The sequence below is a fragment of the Phocoena sinus genome, chromosome 15, assembly GCF_008692025.1.
Source record: "Phocoena sinus isolate mPhoSin1 chromosome 15, mPhoSin1.pri, whole genome shotgun sequence".
Lineage (NCBI taxonomy): Eukaryota > Metazoa > Chordata > Mammalia > Artiodactyla > Phocoenidae > Phocoena > Phocoena sinus.
The window spans coordinates 24,350,644-24,369,698 of NC_045777.1; the positions used below are offsets into that span (position 1 = coordinate 24,350,644).

The following is a 19,055-nucleotide window of genomic DNA, read 5'->3' on the forward strand; positions in this document are numbered from 1 at the left end:
AATCCTATTGGCTCTGCCTTCAAAATATTCCAAAATCTGGGGAATTCCCTGGTGGTCCAGTGGTTAGGACTCCACGCTCTCACTTACAAGGGCCCAGGTTCAATCCCTGGTGTCTCAGGGAACTAAGATCCCATGAGTCACACAGTGTGGCCAAAAAAATAGAAATAAAAAATCTGACCACTTTTCACAGCTTCTACTGTTGTCTCCATTATCATCTTATCTGAACTGTTGTCAGTGCCCCCTTACTGGTCCCCTTGCTATTGCCCTGTGCCTCCCACCCACTATTCTCAAGGTAGTATGCAGACTATATATAGTAGATATTCAGTTAAAAAAAATTGTTTGATGAATGGATGAATGAACACATCTCAGCTAAGGAAAGGATGTTATTTCTTTGAGGTTTGCCCTTTAATGTGTTAAGCCTTATAAATTATCATTATAAATTGTAGTCAACATTTCTAAAGCCAGCCCTAAACCATCTAAGTAAACTACTGGCTAGATAAGTGACAGATTGTCAAAGAAGCTAAGTCTGTGAAGTAGAAGCATAGTGTCTATAACAAAGAATGTAAGCGTTCTTCTGTCCAGAACAAGTTACAACTGCTATGTGACCTGGCAAAGTCACTTCCACTCTCTGAGCCTTAAGCTCCTCATCTGCCAAGTGTTCTTGTGAACCATACCTAGGTTCAAAAGAACAAGGGAACAATTATACACGTACAACACAGAGGAGACATAGTTTATTATTAGAATAAGTAGAAAACTCTTAGGCATTATGGGAGATTGTAAATAATTCCCTGTCCAGGGCATACCATAGGTAGAGTACTTAATAAATGATATTGGCCAACTAGAGTATGTATACAGGAGACCAACATGCATGATGAAGGAGTTGTTCAAGAAACTATATCATACAAGGAACCTGGGAATGTGGACTCAGGACTACCTCATCCATAAAACAAGAGCACTGACTAGGTCAGGGGTTTTCAAACTGAGTTCTGCAAATCCATGGAGGTTCCACACATATATCTCACAGGGACCACAGTGACAAGGTAAAGAAGCCAACAGAATGTAGCTCTGGTCCTCCAATCTATGCTTCAACCAGATCAGCTCTGCTTTTTTCCTGTTTTAGGAATGAGGCTTTGGCATAATGACAAAAATAGCTAACATACTGTTTGCCAAGCACTAAGCCCTTTACACAGATTATTCCAATTATTCCTCACACCAATCTAGGAACCGTTATTTTATTTTTTTGGTTGTGCTGGGTCTTTGTTGCTGTATGCAGGCTTTCTCTAGTTGTGGCGAGAGGGGGCTACTCTTTGTTGGGGTGCACGGGCTTCTCATGCGGTGGCTTCTCTTGTTGAGGAGCATGGGCTCTAGGCAGGCAAGCTTCAGTAGTTGCAGCACACGGGCTTCAGTAGTTGTGGTGGTGGGCTCAGTATTTGCAGTGCACAGGCTTCAGCAGTTGTGGCTCACAGGCTCAGTAGTTGTGGTGCACAGGCTTAGCTGCTCCACAGCATGTGGGATCTTCCCTGACCAGGGATCAAACTCATGTCCCCCGCATTGGCAGGCAGATTCTTAACCATTGCACCACCAGGGAAGTCCCTAGGAACTATTATTGTTCCCATTTTACACATGGGAAAACTTAGGTTTAAAAAGGTGAGGCAATTTGCTCAATTTGTGGGAGTAGTTACTGAAACCCAAGCATAGACCAGATCCTGTCAATCACTATACATATAATATTATATTTGAATAAAAGGATTCTAATGCTTTTAGAAAATTGAAAATTACTGAACTAGATGATCTTCAAGGCATCTTCTAGATTTAGATATCTATAATTCTACATTCAGCCTGGCAAAGGGATACTGCCCTCAAATACCTGAAGGGATGTCTTGTGGAGAAAAGAATGGGATTATTCTATGTGGCCGCAGAGCAGAGAACTAAGACCAAGGGAAGAGGAGAGAATGGAGATAAAGTTATACGGAGGTAATATATCTAAGAACTTTGTAAAAGAGCTGCCTAACAATGGGATAGGTATTGTGTGAACTCTGTGGTCTTGGTAGTGTCCCAGAATCAGAATGATCACTTATGAGAATTGTTGGGGATGGAGATACTGGGGCTACAACTCCTGGTTTGTACAGGAAGTGGACCTCAAAGGTCTGGGAGTGAGAGTCTCAAATTCTCACAGAGGTTCAAGGTATCAGACGCTAGGGATCATTACCAGTGACCAAACTCTCCCACACCAAATCCAGGAAAAGGGAGAAGGCCCATCTTCAGCTCCAAGCCTTCTGTATTTACTGTTGTAAATGTGAGGCTTCCCTAAGGCAAGAACCCATGCTCCCACCTAACTACCTGCTCTCTTCAAAGGACAAGAGGCCAGTACTGGGTTCCTCCCCTTCCCCCAACCTTCCCTAGCTGCCTTGCCACTGCAGTTCCCTACATTTGTGATAGAAATTCTGAAGGTCAGTGACAGAAGTAACTTTAGCAAGTATCCTGTTCACCCCAGACAGTTTACCAGTGAGATAAAGAAGGCTCAGAAAAAGGTCATTATCTAAAGCCATTCTCCTCATTAAATATTTACTTAATACACTGGTAAAAGAAATCAGCCCAGACACAAACTCAGGTAGCTGACATGGCTCAGGACACTGAGTCAGGCCTCAAGACAGTCTCCATTTATTACACACTTATTATTAGATATGTTAGTACATATATTAATGTATAACATATACTATTATTATTATAATACATTTATTATTCATTTCCCACCTACTTCCAAAAAGTGACTAGTGACTTGGACAGCACAGTCTACTTGTTTCATTTTTATCACTTTAGGGAGTGGCTCTTTAAGGCATCAAGAGTCTGAAACTCAGGGGAAGTGAGAGAAGAAAATTAGAGATCCACCTTAAACATGAAATCCTCCAGTCCTCCTCCACAATCTGCCCGCCTGATTCAAGTGGAGAAAGACTGTTCCCAGCAATAGTTATTTCCCCACATATCTCCCGTTAGTTTAAAGCATTTATGCTAAAGTGTTCATATTACCAGACAAGGGGATCAGATTCTCTTCCTCAGCTTCTTCATCCCTTCTAAAATCCTCCTCTTCTTTTATCATCTCAACAGAAGCCCAGCCTGCCTACTGAGTCACCATAGAGTCACTACAGGTTGCAACAGAACTTCTAAAAACAACTTCCTCTTCAGAAACAATCACAGAATCCTGAAACGTCAGTGTTGGAAGGGACCTTGCAGAGTATCAGTAGTTCATCTCCCACCACTCCCACAAAGGGAAGGCCCAGAGAGGGGAAGAGAATGGTCTGAGGCCATCTTCTTTCTCAAATGAGTGTTTTTCCTTAGCAAGTATAGTAGACCCTAGAACAACATAGGGGTTAATCTGCATATAACTTACAGTTGCCTCTCCATATCCTTGATTCCTCCATATCTGCTGATTTAACCAACCACAGACCATGCAGTACTGTAGTATTTACTGTTGAAAAATATCTGCGTATAAGTGGACCCATGCAGTTCAAACCCACATTGTTCAAGGGTCAAATGGTATATTTGAATAAGTAAATACACTATTGTGAAACCAGTGGAGATATAGATGGAGGACAAAAAAGTCCCTCCCTTCCCATAGTGATCATCTAGTTCACTGAACTAGTGATCAACTAGTGATCATCTAGTTCACTGAAATGAACTCCAGAACATGGACCTAGATAATTAACAGAGTCCTTGGACATGAATGCTAAGACAACACACTCTAGGGCTCTGGTTTTCCATGTCACCTTGACAATCTTCTCCTTGTCAGACCATGGGCTTATCTCACCTTCCCAACCATCCCCACCTCCTCAAATACACACACTCACACATACCCCACCAGGATCTGGACAGTTCTAAATATCATATTTTGGAACTCATACTCAGGAACATACAGGGATCCTGAGAGCAGAGCTTCTGTCCTAAAGTCGCCTGCTTCTCAGAAGTTTCTAAGGAAGGACTGAATAATAGAGCCTGTGGAGAGATATTCCAGTGATTTCAGCTGAGGTTGAAGGGGGAGATGGTATAGAGATAATGATAGCCATAGGCAACCCAAAGCAAAAAGTAGAAGGAATGGACTATACCAAATATTTTGGGCTTTGGAGATTGGGTTCCTCTCCTGGAATAACCTAGAGACTGAGCAGCTCATATAAATCACCAGAATAATAGCCATCAACCACTCTTTCCATCCACTCCCCATAATCTCCCACTGCTTACTTAATCCCCCAATCTCCCACTGTTTGCCAGTACCCCTTTAACTCCTTGAGCTACCTCTAATATTCCTCACCGACTCTCTCTCCCTGAATTACTTTTCTAATAACTTTGTTACTGATTTCCTTCTCACATGTACACACATAAACCCCCACGAACCTGCCATGTTAGGGGGAAGAAAGTGCAAGAGAGGTTAAAACCAAAGTCTTAAGGGCAAATTTAGCCTCTGGATCAGATGACTGTGTGCCTCTGAAAGAGGTAAAGTGTTATATAGACTAAGGGGACCCTTGACTCTTCTCTCTCACTTTCTCTGTCTGTGTGCCCACCATCTACACACCCAGTTACCTATGTTGGTTTCTTTCCTCTAAATTACTCTAACATTTCATTGTTCAATTCCATTCCCACCAGCAATATCCCAGTTCAGGCATCTCTACCTTGAATAACAAAACTCTCAGTTCTCTGACTTTCCACTCTCACTTCCATATGAATCCAGATTAATCTTCTTAAACCCAGCTGTGACTGCATCATTCCCCTGCATAAAATCTTTCCTAGGTCTCCAAAAATAGTCAAGATGTCCCATTCCTGGACCTCATCCACTGCTGAAGATAACCTTGACTCCTCTCTCTCTCTCACTCCTCAAATCCAATCCAAGTCAGCAAATTCCATGGGCTCTTCACTCAAAATAGATCCAGATTTTGACCACTTTTAACCACCTTCAAGCTACTACTAAAGTCTAAATCACCATCATTGTTCAGCTGGATTTCTATAATAGTCTCATAATTGATCTCCGTGCTTCTATTCTTGCCCTTCTACAGTCTATTCTCAACACAAAGACAGATTCTAAACATAATTCTAAATATAAGTCAAATCATTTTTACTTCTATGCTCAAGATTGTCCAGTGGTTCCCCATTTCACTGTGAATAAAACCCAAAAGTCTTTCAAGATTCTATACAATCTAGTGTCCTGCTGACCTCATTCCCTACTACTCTGTTTTTCTAGCTAATACTGCTTCAGCTACACTAACTTCCTAGCTAGTATTCAAATACCCCAGGTAGCAGAACACTCCCATCTCAGGACCTTTGCACTTGCTCCTCCATGTACCTGGAATATTTCCCTTTCCCAAGCCAGCTATGGGCATAACACTCTTCATTTCCTTCATATCTCTGCTCAAATGTCACCTTTATCAGAGAGTGCTTCCCTTATCAATCCCTATTCTTCATTGCCATTCCTTTTTCCTTAAACTGCTTTGTATTTTTCTATAGCACTTATCACTACCTGTCACATATTTATTGGTTGGTTTGTTTATTGTCTGTCTCCTTAAGCTGGAATATAACCTTCACGAGGGCAGAGAGTTTGTCTGTTTGTTCAAAATACTTCCTGGTACATAGTAAGTTCTTAATAAGTATTGAATGAATAAATTGTTCCCTACATAAACCCTTTACTCTAGACAGACTTGGTCATCTCACTGTCCCGATATAATAATAATGGCGGCTAATATTTGAGTGCTTTCAATGTGCCAGGAATTGGACACATGGGTTTGTTATCCTTTTCAATCCTGTTCAGCTGACAACTCCATGAGATAAAAACTATTTTTACCTACATTTCACAGTTGAGAAAACTGAGGCTCAAAGAGGTTATGTAACTTGTGCAAAATCGTAAAGCTAGTTAGTGGCAGAAACACAACTCAAATTAGGTTAGTTTGACACCAAAACACATTCTCCTAATTTTATGTTATACTGCCTCCCTGCAATGCTTTCTCCCTTCTGTGAACTATTAGTAAAAGTGGCTCTTTGCAATTTGATCCATAATTGCTTTCAGGCTGTTTCATGTAGGCCTGTCTGGTCTTCCCCAATAGAATGTAAATCTATTTTACATTCATTAAAGGGTCTGGGCCATTTAAACCTGGTGACACCATTTATTTTACATTTTTAAGCAAATTAATTTAAAGTTAATTTAACTAATATGACTAATTTCTCTTTTCACTGGTCACAGCCAAGTACTGCACAGCTAGAATAACGAAGTACTATTGACCCTTGAACAACACGGGTTTGAAATGCATGAATACATTTATATGCAGACTTTTTTCAATTGTAAATACTACAGTACTACATGATCCACTGTTGGTTGAATCCACAAATGTGGAACCTCGGATACAGAGGCTATGGAGGGCCAGCTATAAATTACATGCAGGTTGGATTGTGCAAGTGTTGGCACTTCTAACCCTCGAGTTGTTCAAGGGTCCACTGTAGTATCATATGGTAAAAAGAGAAGTTGACTAGGAGTGAGGATATCTGGAGATTAGTCTCAGCACTGTCTCCAAGGAGGTTTATCACCCTTAAGCAAATCACTTAGCTTCTCTGATCCTTAATCTACCCATCTGTAAAGAGAGCTGGCCTAGATGGACTCTAAAACAGTCACTTCAAATTCTAAAAATACTGTTCTTCCGTGAGTATTTACAATGTGTCAAGCCAAAAGTAAAAGGCCAAATTCTTCCTTAATATTGTTCTATTTTGGCTTATTGGAGTACTTTCCTAAGAGCACTATTTCCTTTGTGGATTATTTCAGTATGTATATAAGATATGCCCTAAAACAAGAAGTGACCTACAAATGTGGTTTTCTAATGCCATTATAGCTATCTAAATGCCTAGGTTGAAAAGAAAGTCATACTATGGCTCCATAAGAAGTGTATCAACTGGAACAAATCACTGAAAAGATGTCACTTTAAAAGCATTAATAGAAAGTAGAGCGGGAAGAAGGTGGGCTCCAAGACAAAGGACAAAGGAGAAAAACAGCACTTCAGAGAATAAATTATATGATAGTTTGAAAAAAATTGAGTATATGATAAAGGCAAATAGTGCAAGAAAGATGGCAGGCGATTTTTAACTTCTGTGAAAAAAAAATCTTTACATAAAAGGAACTGCAACTGTGATAGATTATTCTAACATAAACATTGATTTTTAAATCAACTAAAAAACAGAGGTATAATTATATTGAGGAAAAAAGAGAAGGAAGCTGGAGGAGTACACAAGAACTGAATTCTCATCTATCATAAAAGGAAGTCAATACTTTCTAAAAAAAAAGATGAAGAAATAGCAGTGTAAGCATATTATTTTTAAAATATGGAGGTAGAAAAGGGAAGTAACCAAGTATCTCGCATGTTTGCACTTTACTTTCTTTTAACAAATGTGATTTATTTGTAGCTTGAGAATTGAATAATAATGGCCAGTGTGGTACTTGTCTCCACTCTTCTTACCCTTGTACCATAACACATAACATAGGGCTGTGTACCCAATATCTTTAAAAATTCTTATTGGTTGAGTGACCAATGTAAAAATGGAGTGAAAATGTCTTGTTATAGAGTTACAGAATTTTGCACTGAAAGTAAATGTAGAGACTATATAATCGAGTGCTTCCCAAATTGGTGTTCCATGGAATACTGCTTCTTTTGATGTTAATAGCATGCTACAAAATGTGTTTGGGGCTCAAATAAACTTTAAAAATCCCATGTTAAAATTAATCAGGTGTCTTTACTGTAGGACTTCTTGGAGTCTTTACTATATTAATATACATTGGGAATCCCAAAAAGGTAATTTATTATGTAGTGCTTCTCAGTCTCATTTGTTTCATGAATCAAGAAGCCCCTGCTAATATGTCTAGTAGTTAGTGAGTGGTTCCTAGAGCATTCTTGGGAGAACAGTGATCTAATCTACTCCTTTCATTTTACAAATGTGGAGACAGGCTCTGTTCAGGTATGTATGGTAGGGGAACTAAAAGAAGGGCCTCAGCATTCTGCAGCAATATCCAGTGATTGGACAACTCTGGCCTGTGTTTTTCAGTCTTTCATCTTGCACCTGAATTATTTCAAACCAGGTAACAAATTTAGACAAAAGCATCTCCTCTGAAAACCTTTAAAGGTTTTTTGATCCCTAAGGAACCTAGGAGCTGGGCCCAAGTGTCAGCTGGAGCTCAAGCATAAAGTCCCAGGGCAGAAGCTAAACAAAGTCTCAACAGGCATAATAGGCCATGACTTTCAGTGGCAAAGTGACCCCAAACTGAACAATGGTAATGTGATAACAGACCACTCATATCTGTATGTTGTTTTCCAATGAACAAATAAATGCTTTTACAATATCATATTTGATTCTCATAACAATCTAGAGATAAAGACAAGGGTAGAATTATTACCCCCATTTTATGAATGAGGAAACTGACTTTCAGAGAGTTAAATGCCTTGCCTAGGGTTACAAAGCAAGTGAATGGCACAGTTGGAATAAGAATCTGAGTTTCCTATCTCTCAGGTTAGGGCTTTTCTCAATATATCACACAAACTGGGCAAATTTTTACTGACTACCAATTTAATTCTTCCATGAAATACCAACGTGCTCCTATTGGCTTACTTAAAAAGAAACAGATCAATTCCAAAGTGCTCATGGTTGGTGGCAGAAGCAACACTCCAATAACTGGAACTTCAAGATCCTATATCAGGTTCAGTTTTGTAACACCTCCTCTAAGCTATGTTGCTAGGAGGAGGGGGGGGTCTCAGTTTCAGTTGGGGAGGCAGTGTGGCCTAGTGTTAAAAGCAAGGAATCAGAGAGACGGGTTTGAATCCTGGCTCTACCAGTTACTCATGCTATGACCTTATTCACTATGAAGCACAGATGTGTGCTCCATTTCTTCAGCTATAAAATGGAGCAAACAATACCTACTTTGCAAAGCTAAGTTGGGAGGCTAGTATAAGAAATTAAAAGGATAGTATAGTGTCATGGTTAAGAGTATAAACTCTGGAATTGTGCTACTGGGGTTTGAATCTTAGCCCTGCTTCTTACTAGTTGTATGACTTCAGATAAGTCATTTATCTACATCTCAGAATTTCAGTTTTCACATATGTAAAATGAGGAAAATAATGTATTCTTAGTTGCTGTGAGCATCAAATATGATAATATTTGCTAAGCACTTGAGCACAGTGTCTGGCATATATCTCAATCAAAGGTAATGATGATAACAGTGGTAGTGGTAGTGAAAAATCCAATATCCATTTTTCTCCCAAAGCAAGAATGAGAAAGAAAGCTACTTAGTACTGTTTGCTTCCATTTACCCTCTCACCTTGTTCCTCTCCAAGTTGAGAACACTAGACTAGAAGTCAGGACACTTGGCTTTGAATGTCAATTCTGTCACATTCTAGTTATGTGATTTTAGGGAAGTCATTAACTTACTTGAGGTATTTTTCCTCACCTGAGACATTAAGTTAATGATACTTTGCTTATTCTTCTGGGTTGTTGTAAGCATCAAATGAATTCATGGATTTTTAAGGTACTTTGTGAACTATAAAATACTATATAAATGTGAGGATGACTTTTTATCTGCCACAGGCTATAAAATAGATGTTTTTACCAGTAAAAAGCAACTTTATCGCCAAGTTTTTTCTCGTAGACAATTCGATCCAGTACATTGTAGCAGATGTTGGTAGTTGCTCCTTTCATCCACTCAATAAAGATTTTCCCTTTAGTCATATCAAAGTTGTACTGGAGGAATGGACCAGGACATGGGGTCTTCCAGTAAAATTCCTTGGCAATGTCTCCCCAAAACTCTGCAACAGAAAAGGAAGCCCAGACATCACTTAGCTTCTCAGACATATTTATCCTCAGATAGCTTACCAGTCTATGCACAGGACCAAGTCATAACTCTGCCTGTACTCTAGGACCTACCACCTGGGTCCCTCCTCTACCTATCAAATCTTAACACCCACCACACTCCTAAACCACCTTCTATTCCTATGGGCTGAATCTTGACTCAAATTTCTTCCCTCCCTTCTCAAAACTGCCACTCCATTTTTCACCGTCTATTTAAATTGTAGCCACAATGCCTAGTACGCTGTAGTCAATCAGTAACTTTTTAAATGAACTAATTAGTGAAAGGAAGAAATCCTTTACCCACAGAGCCTTCCATGACATAGGAGGCTTAATTTGTTCATTCACTCTCAGCAATTATTTAATGAGCATCTCTTTCTCCTACTACTACTTGCCCAAGTGTTACTTGCTAAGTGCCAGATGTTGCTTTAAGCTCCTTAAATGCATTATCTTATTTAGTTCTTACTACAACCCTAGGAGGTAGGCCTTATTTTCATTCTTATTTTATTGATTTGAAAATCGAGGCTCAGAGAGGTTAAATAATTTGCCCAAGGTTATACATTTACTAAGTCACCATTTGAACTGCCCTGAGGAAGACATTGTTGCTAAAATCTGAAAGATGAATAGGAGTTTTTCTCCACGCCCCCACCAAGAAAGACATTAATATGGGACAGAAAAGAACCAAGGGTATGCGTTAAGAGGAACTCCCTTAGGCCGAAGCACTGAGAATTACAGAAAGAACAGCAGGAATTGATGCATAAACTGGGCAGATAAGGCAATCCTTCTAAGAAAGAATTCTAAGGAAGCTAAGGATTCTAAGGATTCTAAGGAATGCTTCTAAGGAAGCATAAAGAATTTGCTATTTACCCTAAGAGCAATGGAAAGCCATCACAGGAGTTTAATCAGGAGAAGGACATGATCAGATTTATAATCTTGAAATATTTGCCTGGCTACTTTGGAGAAAAGGTACTCAACAGGTTAAACATACAACTGCAGAACACCTAGGATAATCTCAGTACTGGATCAGGAGCTAGAGGAGAGAGAGACACTTAGAACCTTAATAATGGAAGGAACTTTAGAGGTTATCACCCCCTCATTTTACTGATAAGAAATCAAATTTATAGAGGTAAAGTGACTTGTTCAAGGTTAGATGATTTAGCTTATATAATCTGATTAAAGAGATAAGACTAACATAAAATATTTTTGAATATACAAGACAGAATATAATTGAAAGCTAAATCACATGGAGTACAATTTGCAATGAATTAAAGAAATCCAAATTAAATCAACCCCAAGGTGCCATTATATGCCAATAAAACTAGCAAAGACTAAAAGAAAGATTAAACTCAATGCTTGAGTGGCCCTAGAAAACAGATACTCTTATATGATAACAGCATTATAAGAAATTAGCACAATTTACTGAACAGCAGGGCAATGCCTGACAAGAATCATAACATTTTTAATACCCTTTCATCTGCTAACTTAACTTTGGGGAACCCACTCTAAGAAAATAATACCAAAGGAAGAAAAGAGATTACTCAAGAGATGTTTATACTAACACTATTTATAATAGTGAAACTAGAAACAACCCTAAAGCCCAATAATGAAAAAACTGATAAAAACTAGCAATACTGGTAGTGATAACAATAGAATACTAAATGGCCATTAAAGAGGGAACAAATGGGTCTAACTCTGAAGTCCATGTTGTTACAACTACACTGAGTATGTGTGTATACTCAAAAATATTTTAAAGTGATAATTAGTAGGCATAAACTATGTAAAACTATATATGAACCACATTTATGTCCATCAACAAGGAGTGAAGAAAACTGAGTTTTATGATCACTTAGTTTTTTTTGCTTTGCTTTGCTTTGTTCTGTTTTGTTTTTTGGCCACGCCACGCTGCATATGGGATCTTAGTTCCCCAACCAGGGATCAAACCTGTGCGCCCTGCAGTGGAAGCTCGGAGTCTTAAACACTGGAACGCCAGGGAAGTCCATGATCACTTAGTTTTTGTTTTTGTTTATTTCTGGTGGAGCTGTTGAACTCTGGATGTTTCTTTGGCACACATTCTAAGTACTGAAAAAGTTTAGAAGAGGAAAAGATGAAAATGGTCTGGGATGATCAGGGAATGCTCTGTGGAATTGTCGGGGTTTGACTAGGTAGAGAGGAACAGAAGGGAATGGGCAAAGGCTAGGAGATGGGAAAGGGACTTTTGCGTATCCAGTATATCAACAAGAATGACCTGTTGTAGAATGAGGGGTATATGGTAGGGAGTAGCGGAAGATAAGAATAGAAAGGTGGGGTGTTCTAGTTATCCAGAGGCTCTGAAAGAAAGGCAGAATTTTAATTTGAAGCTGTAGGAAATAGGGAACTATTGCAAGTTTTTGAAGTGACATATGAAAGCAGTGTTTCCATAATATCAGGCTAATAGTGTTTAGATAAATCTAAATCTAAATCTACCAGAAATATTGGAAATGAGTGAGACTAGTGGAGAGAGAAGCAATTAGGAGGCTGCTCCCTTGAATTAAAAGGGTCTATGGGAATGGAAGAAAAGGTAACCTGAGAGAGATTTTGAAAGAGTATTTGACAGAATTTGGTGAAAGGCAGCCTGTGGATCAGGGAAGAGGAACAGCATAGCTATTGGGAGAACAGGTTCTGCAATCAAAACTACCTTGGTTCAAATCACAGCTCCACCACTAAGTACCTGTGTGACCTTGTGCAATTAAGTTAACCTCTCTAAGCTTCAGTTTCCTTCTCCATAAAATGGGGATAATAGTCTCTACATCAAATCAAACAGAATTTGTGCTTAGTAAGCAGTAAGCAATCTATAAATAAATAAGATATACAGATAGATAGGATCTGGGATGGTGCCATTGACAGGGATTAGAAAATTAGGGAGGAAAGCAGGTTTGGAAGGGAAAATTGGTAAATCTGAGTCACAGTCATATTAAATATGGTATAACAACAGGGTGTGTGAATAAAATGCTCTACAGACCTATGAAATTTGAGACTAGAGCAAAAGTGAGATCCTGGATACAGAGCTAAATATGTAGAAAAGGAGTTCTTGTGACAGCAATAGCTCACCCCTGGGGAGAAGATATTTGCAAATCATATATCCAATAAAGGGTTAGTATTCAAAATATATAAAGAACTCATACAACTCAACAACAAAAAAACAAACAACCCAATTAAAAAATGAGCATAGGTGCTGAACAGACATTTTTCCAAAGAAGACATATAGATGGGCAACAGGCACATGAAAAAATGTTCAGTATTACTAATTATTAGGGAAATGCAAATCAAGACCGCAATGAGATATCACCTCCACCCGTTTGAATGGCTATTATCAAAAAGGCAAGAAATAACACGTTTTGGAAAGGATATGGAGAGACGAAACCCTCATACATTGTTGGTGGGAATGTATATTGGTGCAGCCACTTTGGAATATGGCGATTCCTCAAAAAATTAAGAATAGAACTATTATACAATCCATTATTCCACTTCTGAGTATTTTTCTGAAGAAAACAGAAACACTATTTTGAAAAGATATATGTACTCCTATGTTCATTGTAGTAGTATTTACAATAAATAGCCAAGATATGAAAGCAACCTAAGTGTCTATTGATAGATGAATGATAAAGAAGATGTGATATATAGAGATATATATTTATTATATGGATATATGAATATTACTCAACCATAAAAAGAATGAAATCTCACCATTTCAGACAGTTAGACAAAGACAAATACCATATGCTTTCCCTCATATGTGGTATATAAAAAACAAACAAAACAAAATAAATGAACAAACCAAACTAAACAAAAACAAACACGTAGATACAGAGAACAGATCAGTGGTTACCAGAGAGGAAGGTTGGGGAGGGGAAAATGAGTAAAGAGGGTAACTATATGGTGATGGATGGAAACTAAATTTTTGGTGGTGACCACACTGTAGTGTATACAGAAGTAGAAATATAACACTGTACACAGGGAACTTAAATAATGTTACCTCAATTAAAAAAAAATGCCTCACCCCTGGGAAACAGATGAACTCATGACAGGAGAAAATAGAGAGGGAAGAGAAGTGAAAAGAGGCCTGAGGTAGGAGGGGAGGGATAAATTAGGAGTTTGGGATTAACGTATACACACTCCTATATGTAAAATAGATAACAAATAAGGACCTACTGTGTAGCACAGGGAACTATACTCAATATTTTGTAATAACCTATAAGGGAAAAGAGTCTGAAAAAGGATATACATAAATAACTGAATGACTTTGCTGTATACTTAAAACTAACACAACATTGTAAATCAACTACAATTAAAAAAAAAAAGAAAGAAAGAAAGAAAAGAAAAGAAACAAGCTGGGGACATCTAACCTGAAAGTGAACTTAGATTAGGGGGTGAGACTATAGATTAGATCACCTCTCTGAGAGCCAACCAGGCAGTCTCCATTGGAAAAATGAAGATATGATATTATTATAGAACCAGTATATTAATTGGTCTTTACATTTTATTCCTAGAGAATCCCAACAAAAACATGGTGTTATCCCAAGAAGTCAGAATCCTGGAGTGGTTGGTGGATACAGGTGTGTGATATAAGTGTGTTTTATGAAAGTTCCATGTGATTGTGTTTTTATTTAAAGATATTGGCTCATTTCCCTATTAAAGGAAGCCTACTGTGAATTCTTTTATAAAGCGTAGAAACTTTTGGCAAGGAAAGAATTACCAACCAGTTGACTCTTTTAAGTGTAATATTTGTCTAAGGTGTGGTATACATTAATGAGCAGTAAGACACTCTCTATGTAGGCAAATTTAGTCAATAAATATCTATACGAACACCTTAAAAAAATAAAAGAGGTCTGAGGACTCAAACTTGGACACTGCATGCAGCAATCAACCACTCTACACTTGATTCAGTCTCATCCGGCATTACTCAATAATTGCTTCATCCACTTTGTTCCTATTGTTATCAGACTAACCGCTATTTAGTGAACACTACTGTGCATCAGGCACTCTATAATGCACACCTCACTTATTACTCATTTTTGCCCTCAAACGAAACTGTGAGGCAGGTATTATTACCTCTGTCTTATAGATAAAGAGAAGGAATTCCAGACAGGTTTTAAAATCTGCCTAAGGCCACACAGTAAATGAGTGGTAGAGCCAGGATCTAAATCTAGATTTTTCTGAGTTTGATTCAGTGGCTCAAGCTTGTCCCACTGCCAACATCATGCTGCCTCCCACCTCAGCTACAGTTGTGACCCCTAACCCAGCTTGAGGGCAGATGGGGAATTTTCCCCACACGTTCTTAAAGACATGGAACTACCTATCAGAATTTCTGAGTTATTACAATCCCATCCCTAATTTCTTTTTAAAAGACAACATTTTAGTGACTTGTTCAGTCTTATATGGTAGTTTCCATTGGGATTGCTAAAATACTAAAAATAGATCTGGGACTCCATTACTAATTTGGGGACCCCAGGATGGGACCCTACTGCCCCTCAGCAGTGGAGACTAACTCACAGGTTAAAGATGTCAGGAGGCACTGGGTAGGCTGGTCTGAAAAGCGGCTAAGAAAATTCTCTTTGTGGCCCGCCTCTCCTCAAGGCGCTCTGCGCCCTTAAGAACCCGCCTTTTCACCTGAGGAACTGTTCTCTTCTTAGGACACTTTCACTCTCCTCACAAAACCTGCATCTCCTCACGAAACCCCCAAGCCGCCAAGGAACCCCCCCAATTCCTAGGGAACCCTCATTTCCTACAGAACCCTCCTTCTCAGAGAACCCCCCTCTCCTCCCGGAACCCCTTTTCCGTCTCCTTAAAGAACCGCAATTCTTCCCTCACAAAACCTCTATCTTCTCACGGACCCCTCAGTTTCCCAAGGGAACCCCAACTCCTCACTCTCCTGTGAGCCCCCCACTTCTCTCCTCCCTGACGTCTCTCAGGCCCGCCCGGGCCCGGCCTCACCTCTCGGCTCCTCCAAGGAGCGCCTGTGCAGCTCGCGGTAGCGCTGCAGCGAGGGGACGTGCGCGGAACGGCTGACCTCGGGCGGCGGAGACCAACTCAGCAACCGGCTCCGGGCTCCAGCCTCCTCCCGGACCCCGCTCCCACCGCCGCTCCGGCCCCGCTCCTCGGGAAGCCCCATCACCTCAAGTTCCGAACACCGTTGCAGCCTTGGCGGTCTCAGCGGACGGCCAGGAGGGGGAAAACAGGCCGACCGAGGGGCGGGGGCCTTCAGAGAAGGGCGGGGCCTGACAGCAGAGGCGTGGCTTAGGCATGTGGCGGGGGAGGTGGCCCGGAGGGGCGGAGCCATGCCTGGTGGAGGTGGGACCAGGGCTAGCAAAGAGACCGATAGGGAAAAGTCGAACATTGCTTGGGGGATGGGGCGGAGCTGACTTGCGGAAAGGGTGGAACCGCAGCTTGAAAGCAGAAGGGGAGGGGCCAGGCGTGACGGGAGAGAGGGTGGGCCCCTGGAGTGACGGGGAGTGGCGAGGCTGGCTGTGACAGGGTCTACGAATTTCCATCCAGACCTAAAATGCAAAGACTCATTAAGTGAAGACTAGGAGGCGCCTTCAGTCTTTGCTAGTAAACCCATTTCAGTGCATAAATGGTAAACTCAGGGAAAGGGAGGGCTTTGTACAAGGTCACAGAAAAAACAACGACCGTAACTTGGGCCAAACCTAGGTCTCCTGACTCCAGGTGTTTTTACCGCCTCATCAGGCTGACGCTAAGGCTTGTGAAATGACAAAGTCTATGCAAGTAGAAGGAATCACACCCTTCTTTCCTTCCCAGTCTCTTACTTCACCAAGAGACCCCTCTCCTGCCACACCTGGGCTCAGACACCTCTGGCTTCTCTCTATCTCTTCCACTCCAGAAAGGAAAGACCAGCCAGGACCCTCCATCTCCCACCTGCACTTACCACCAAGAAGGGCCCACTCCTGCCCATCGGTTCACAGAATGGCCGTCAAGGCAGGAAGGATCCTTAAGTATCCAACTCCAAGAGTGATTCTGAGGCCCAGAAGCAGGTAGCCCCCACTTCCTGAAGCCTACACAGGACCCCACCTGGCCCAGCCTCCCTTCCCACCTGCTCTCTTGTTCTTTGTCCAGCTAGCTGCAAGGCCAGCACACCCTAAACTGGAAAAAAACAACAAACAAACAAACCTCCCCATGGTCAGACCTTGATCCAGAGCCTACCCAATCCTGAGGAAAGGGTCTCAGGGCTCCCAGAAGGGATACAGACCTCATGGAATAGACATGGACCCCACTGAGAAGACGATACTTCATCGAGGAGGCATTAACTGCACAAAAGGGACACACACTTCACTGAAGGTACATGGACTCCATTAAGGGAACACAGATCTTACTGGGGCATCTCAGATCTCACTGAAAGGGCTGTGGACCCTGCTAATAGGACATGAATGGCATTGAAGGTCACTGACCTTACTGAGGGCACATGGGCTTCCTCCAAAGAGATACAAAATATATAGACTTTACTAAAGAGACATGAACCCCACTGAGAGGACTCAACCCCACTGAAGGGCCTCTTACTACACTGAGAGAATGCACACCACTGAGGGGGCACAGACCTTATTTAGTGGGGACAGACCCTACTCAGGGGATCAGACTTCACTGAAGCATAATAAGCCCTATGGACCTCACTGAGGAGACAGGAACCTCTCTGTGAAGAGAAAGGCATATGCAATGGCACACAGTCCTACTATAAATGGTCATCTTTCCATCCCACACACAAAGTTCTGGGCAGCACTCTCCCTTCTCCCCTCTCTTCCCAGCCCTTCTTTCAGGCCCCAGAGCTGTTCCCAACACACTGCTGCCCTCTCCTGTCTACAGGTGGCACTGCAGATGCTGGGCCCATAATGGATTTACAAGCAGTTCAGGTCATCTCTGAGCCTGGAGCCTGGGGTTGGGGAAGGAGGGGATGTGTGGCCAGGAGCTTGACCAGTCCCCTCCCTCTGCCTGTGGACTGTGAAATGGAAGTCTGGAAAAGAGGCCTAATAATATAGGGAACCAACACCCCATCCCTGGAAATGGGGTAGTAGTGCAAACTATGGTGTAGTTGGAATTCCTCAGTGAGAAGAGGACGGATCCGGTTGGACAAGGTGAGAATCCACGAGATTAAGAAAAAAATGTTAATAATGATTATGGCATTTACTGTATTAAGTAGGTGTCAAGCCATATACTAAAAACTTTCCATGTGTTATTTAGTCCTCACAACCCAGAGATGGATACAGTCATTCTCTCCATTTTACAAATGAAGAAACCCATACTCAAAGAGATTAAGTGTTTTGCCCAAGATCACACAGTTTGTAAGCTGTAGCAGAGGGAATAGAACCCAGATACCTAGACTTTAGACCCATTCCCTACCCTTTTATCCTCCCCCAACCCAGCCCACTCCTACCATATCACCACCACCATGATTTCTTTCTCAAAGTTTCCTTTCCAGAACCACATAAAATAAAAGCTCTTTAAATAATGGTAAATATGCAAGTTCCAGAGACCCCATTCCAGCCAATTAAATCATGATCGCTAGAGTGGAATCTAGGGATCCGCTTTTAAGATCCTAAGACAAGCTCAAGTTTAGGCTCACTGCCCTATGCTGATAGGTCAGGGGTTCTAGAAGCGGTTGTGATTGAAAGAGGAGTCGACGAAGTGTGGGGGGTCCAGGGAAGGATCTGACGTCCGAGGAGAGATGTCCAAGGAGGGGCCTCGAAATGAAGCAGGTTGTGCATGAAGTAGGGGCTGGGGCTGGGGGTCGGGGGTGAAGGCGGAGTCTGAAGTCGAAAGAGGGGTCTGGGGTCGGAGGAAGAGTCTGAGATAGGAGGATAAGGATCTTGGAGTCCAAGGAGGGGTCTGAGGTTCGAGGAGTTTGGCATTAGAGACAGTATCTGGGGTCGACAGGAGGTTTGCAGTCAGTGAAAGGGACTGCGAGCCGAGGCAGGAGCCTGGAGTCTGAGGAGGATCCTAGCTCAAACTGGAAGGAGGAAGGGGTTTGGTCCCTGGGCTACGTAAGGTGCCCCGAGCCACTAAGGTCGCGCTTACCGCGTGCTCTTCCCTCCTGACCCCCGACTGCGCGGCCCGGACCCGTCCTCCAGGCTCTGCATCCACACCCACACCCCAGCCTGCGCTCTCAATGCAGGCTGACAACGCTAAGCAGGCGGGGCCGAGTCAAACCCCGACAC

General features: G+C 41.5%; 1 protein-coding gene across 5 annotated transcripts in view; it reads right to left on the reverse strand.

Moving 5' to 3' along the window:
- The window catches only part of ACSS2 (acyl-CoA synthetase short chain family member 2), a 50,673-nt gene extending 31,640 nt beyond the window's left edge, over window positions 1-19,033 (reverse strand). Inside the window, exons 1-2 of one of the 5 annotated variants that reach the window (XM_032607083.1) lie at window positions 18,916-19,025; window positions 9,620-9,815 (exon numbers count right to left, since the gene is read on the reverse strand). In XM_032607083.1, the coding sequence (XP_032462974.1) occupies window positions 9,620-9,738 (119 nt within the window). In that variant the 5' untranslated portion in view covers window positions 9,739-9,815; window positions 18,916-19,025. Of the gene's footprint in view, window positions 1-3,027; window positions 3,564-9,619; window positions 9,816-15,825; window positions 16,194-18,915 lie in introns of those variants that run through there. The other 4 variants (XM_032607079.1, XM_032607080.1, XM_032607081.1 and 1 more) reach the window with 4 other exon arrangements.
- Between the last annotated feature and the right edge of the window lie 22 nt (window positions 19,034-19,055).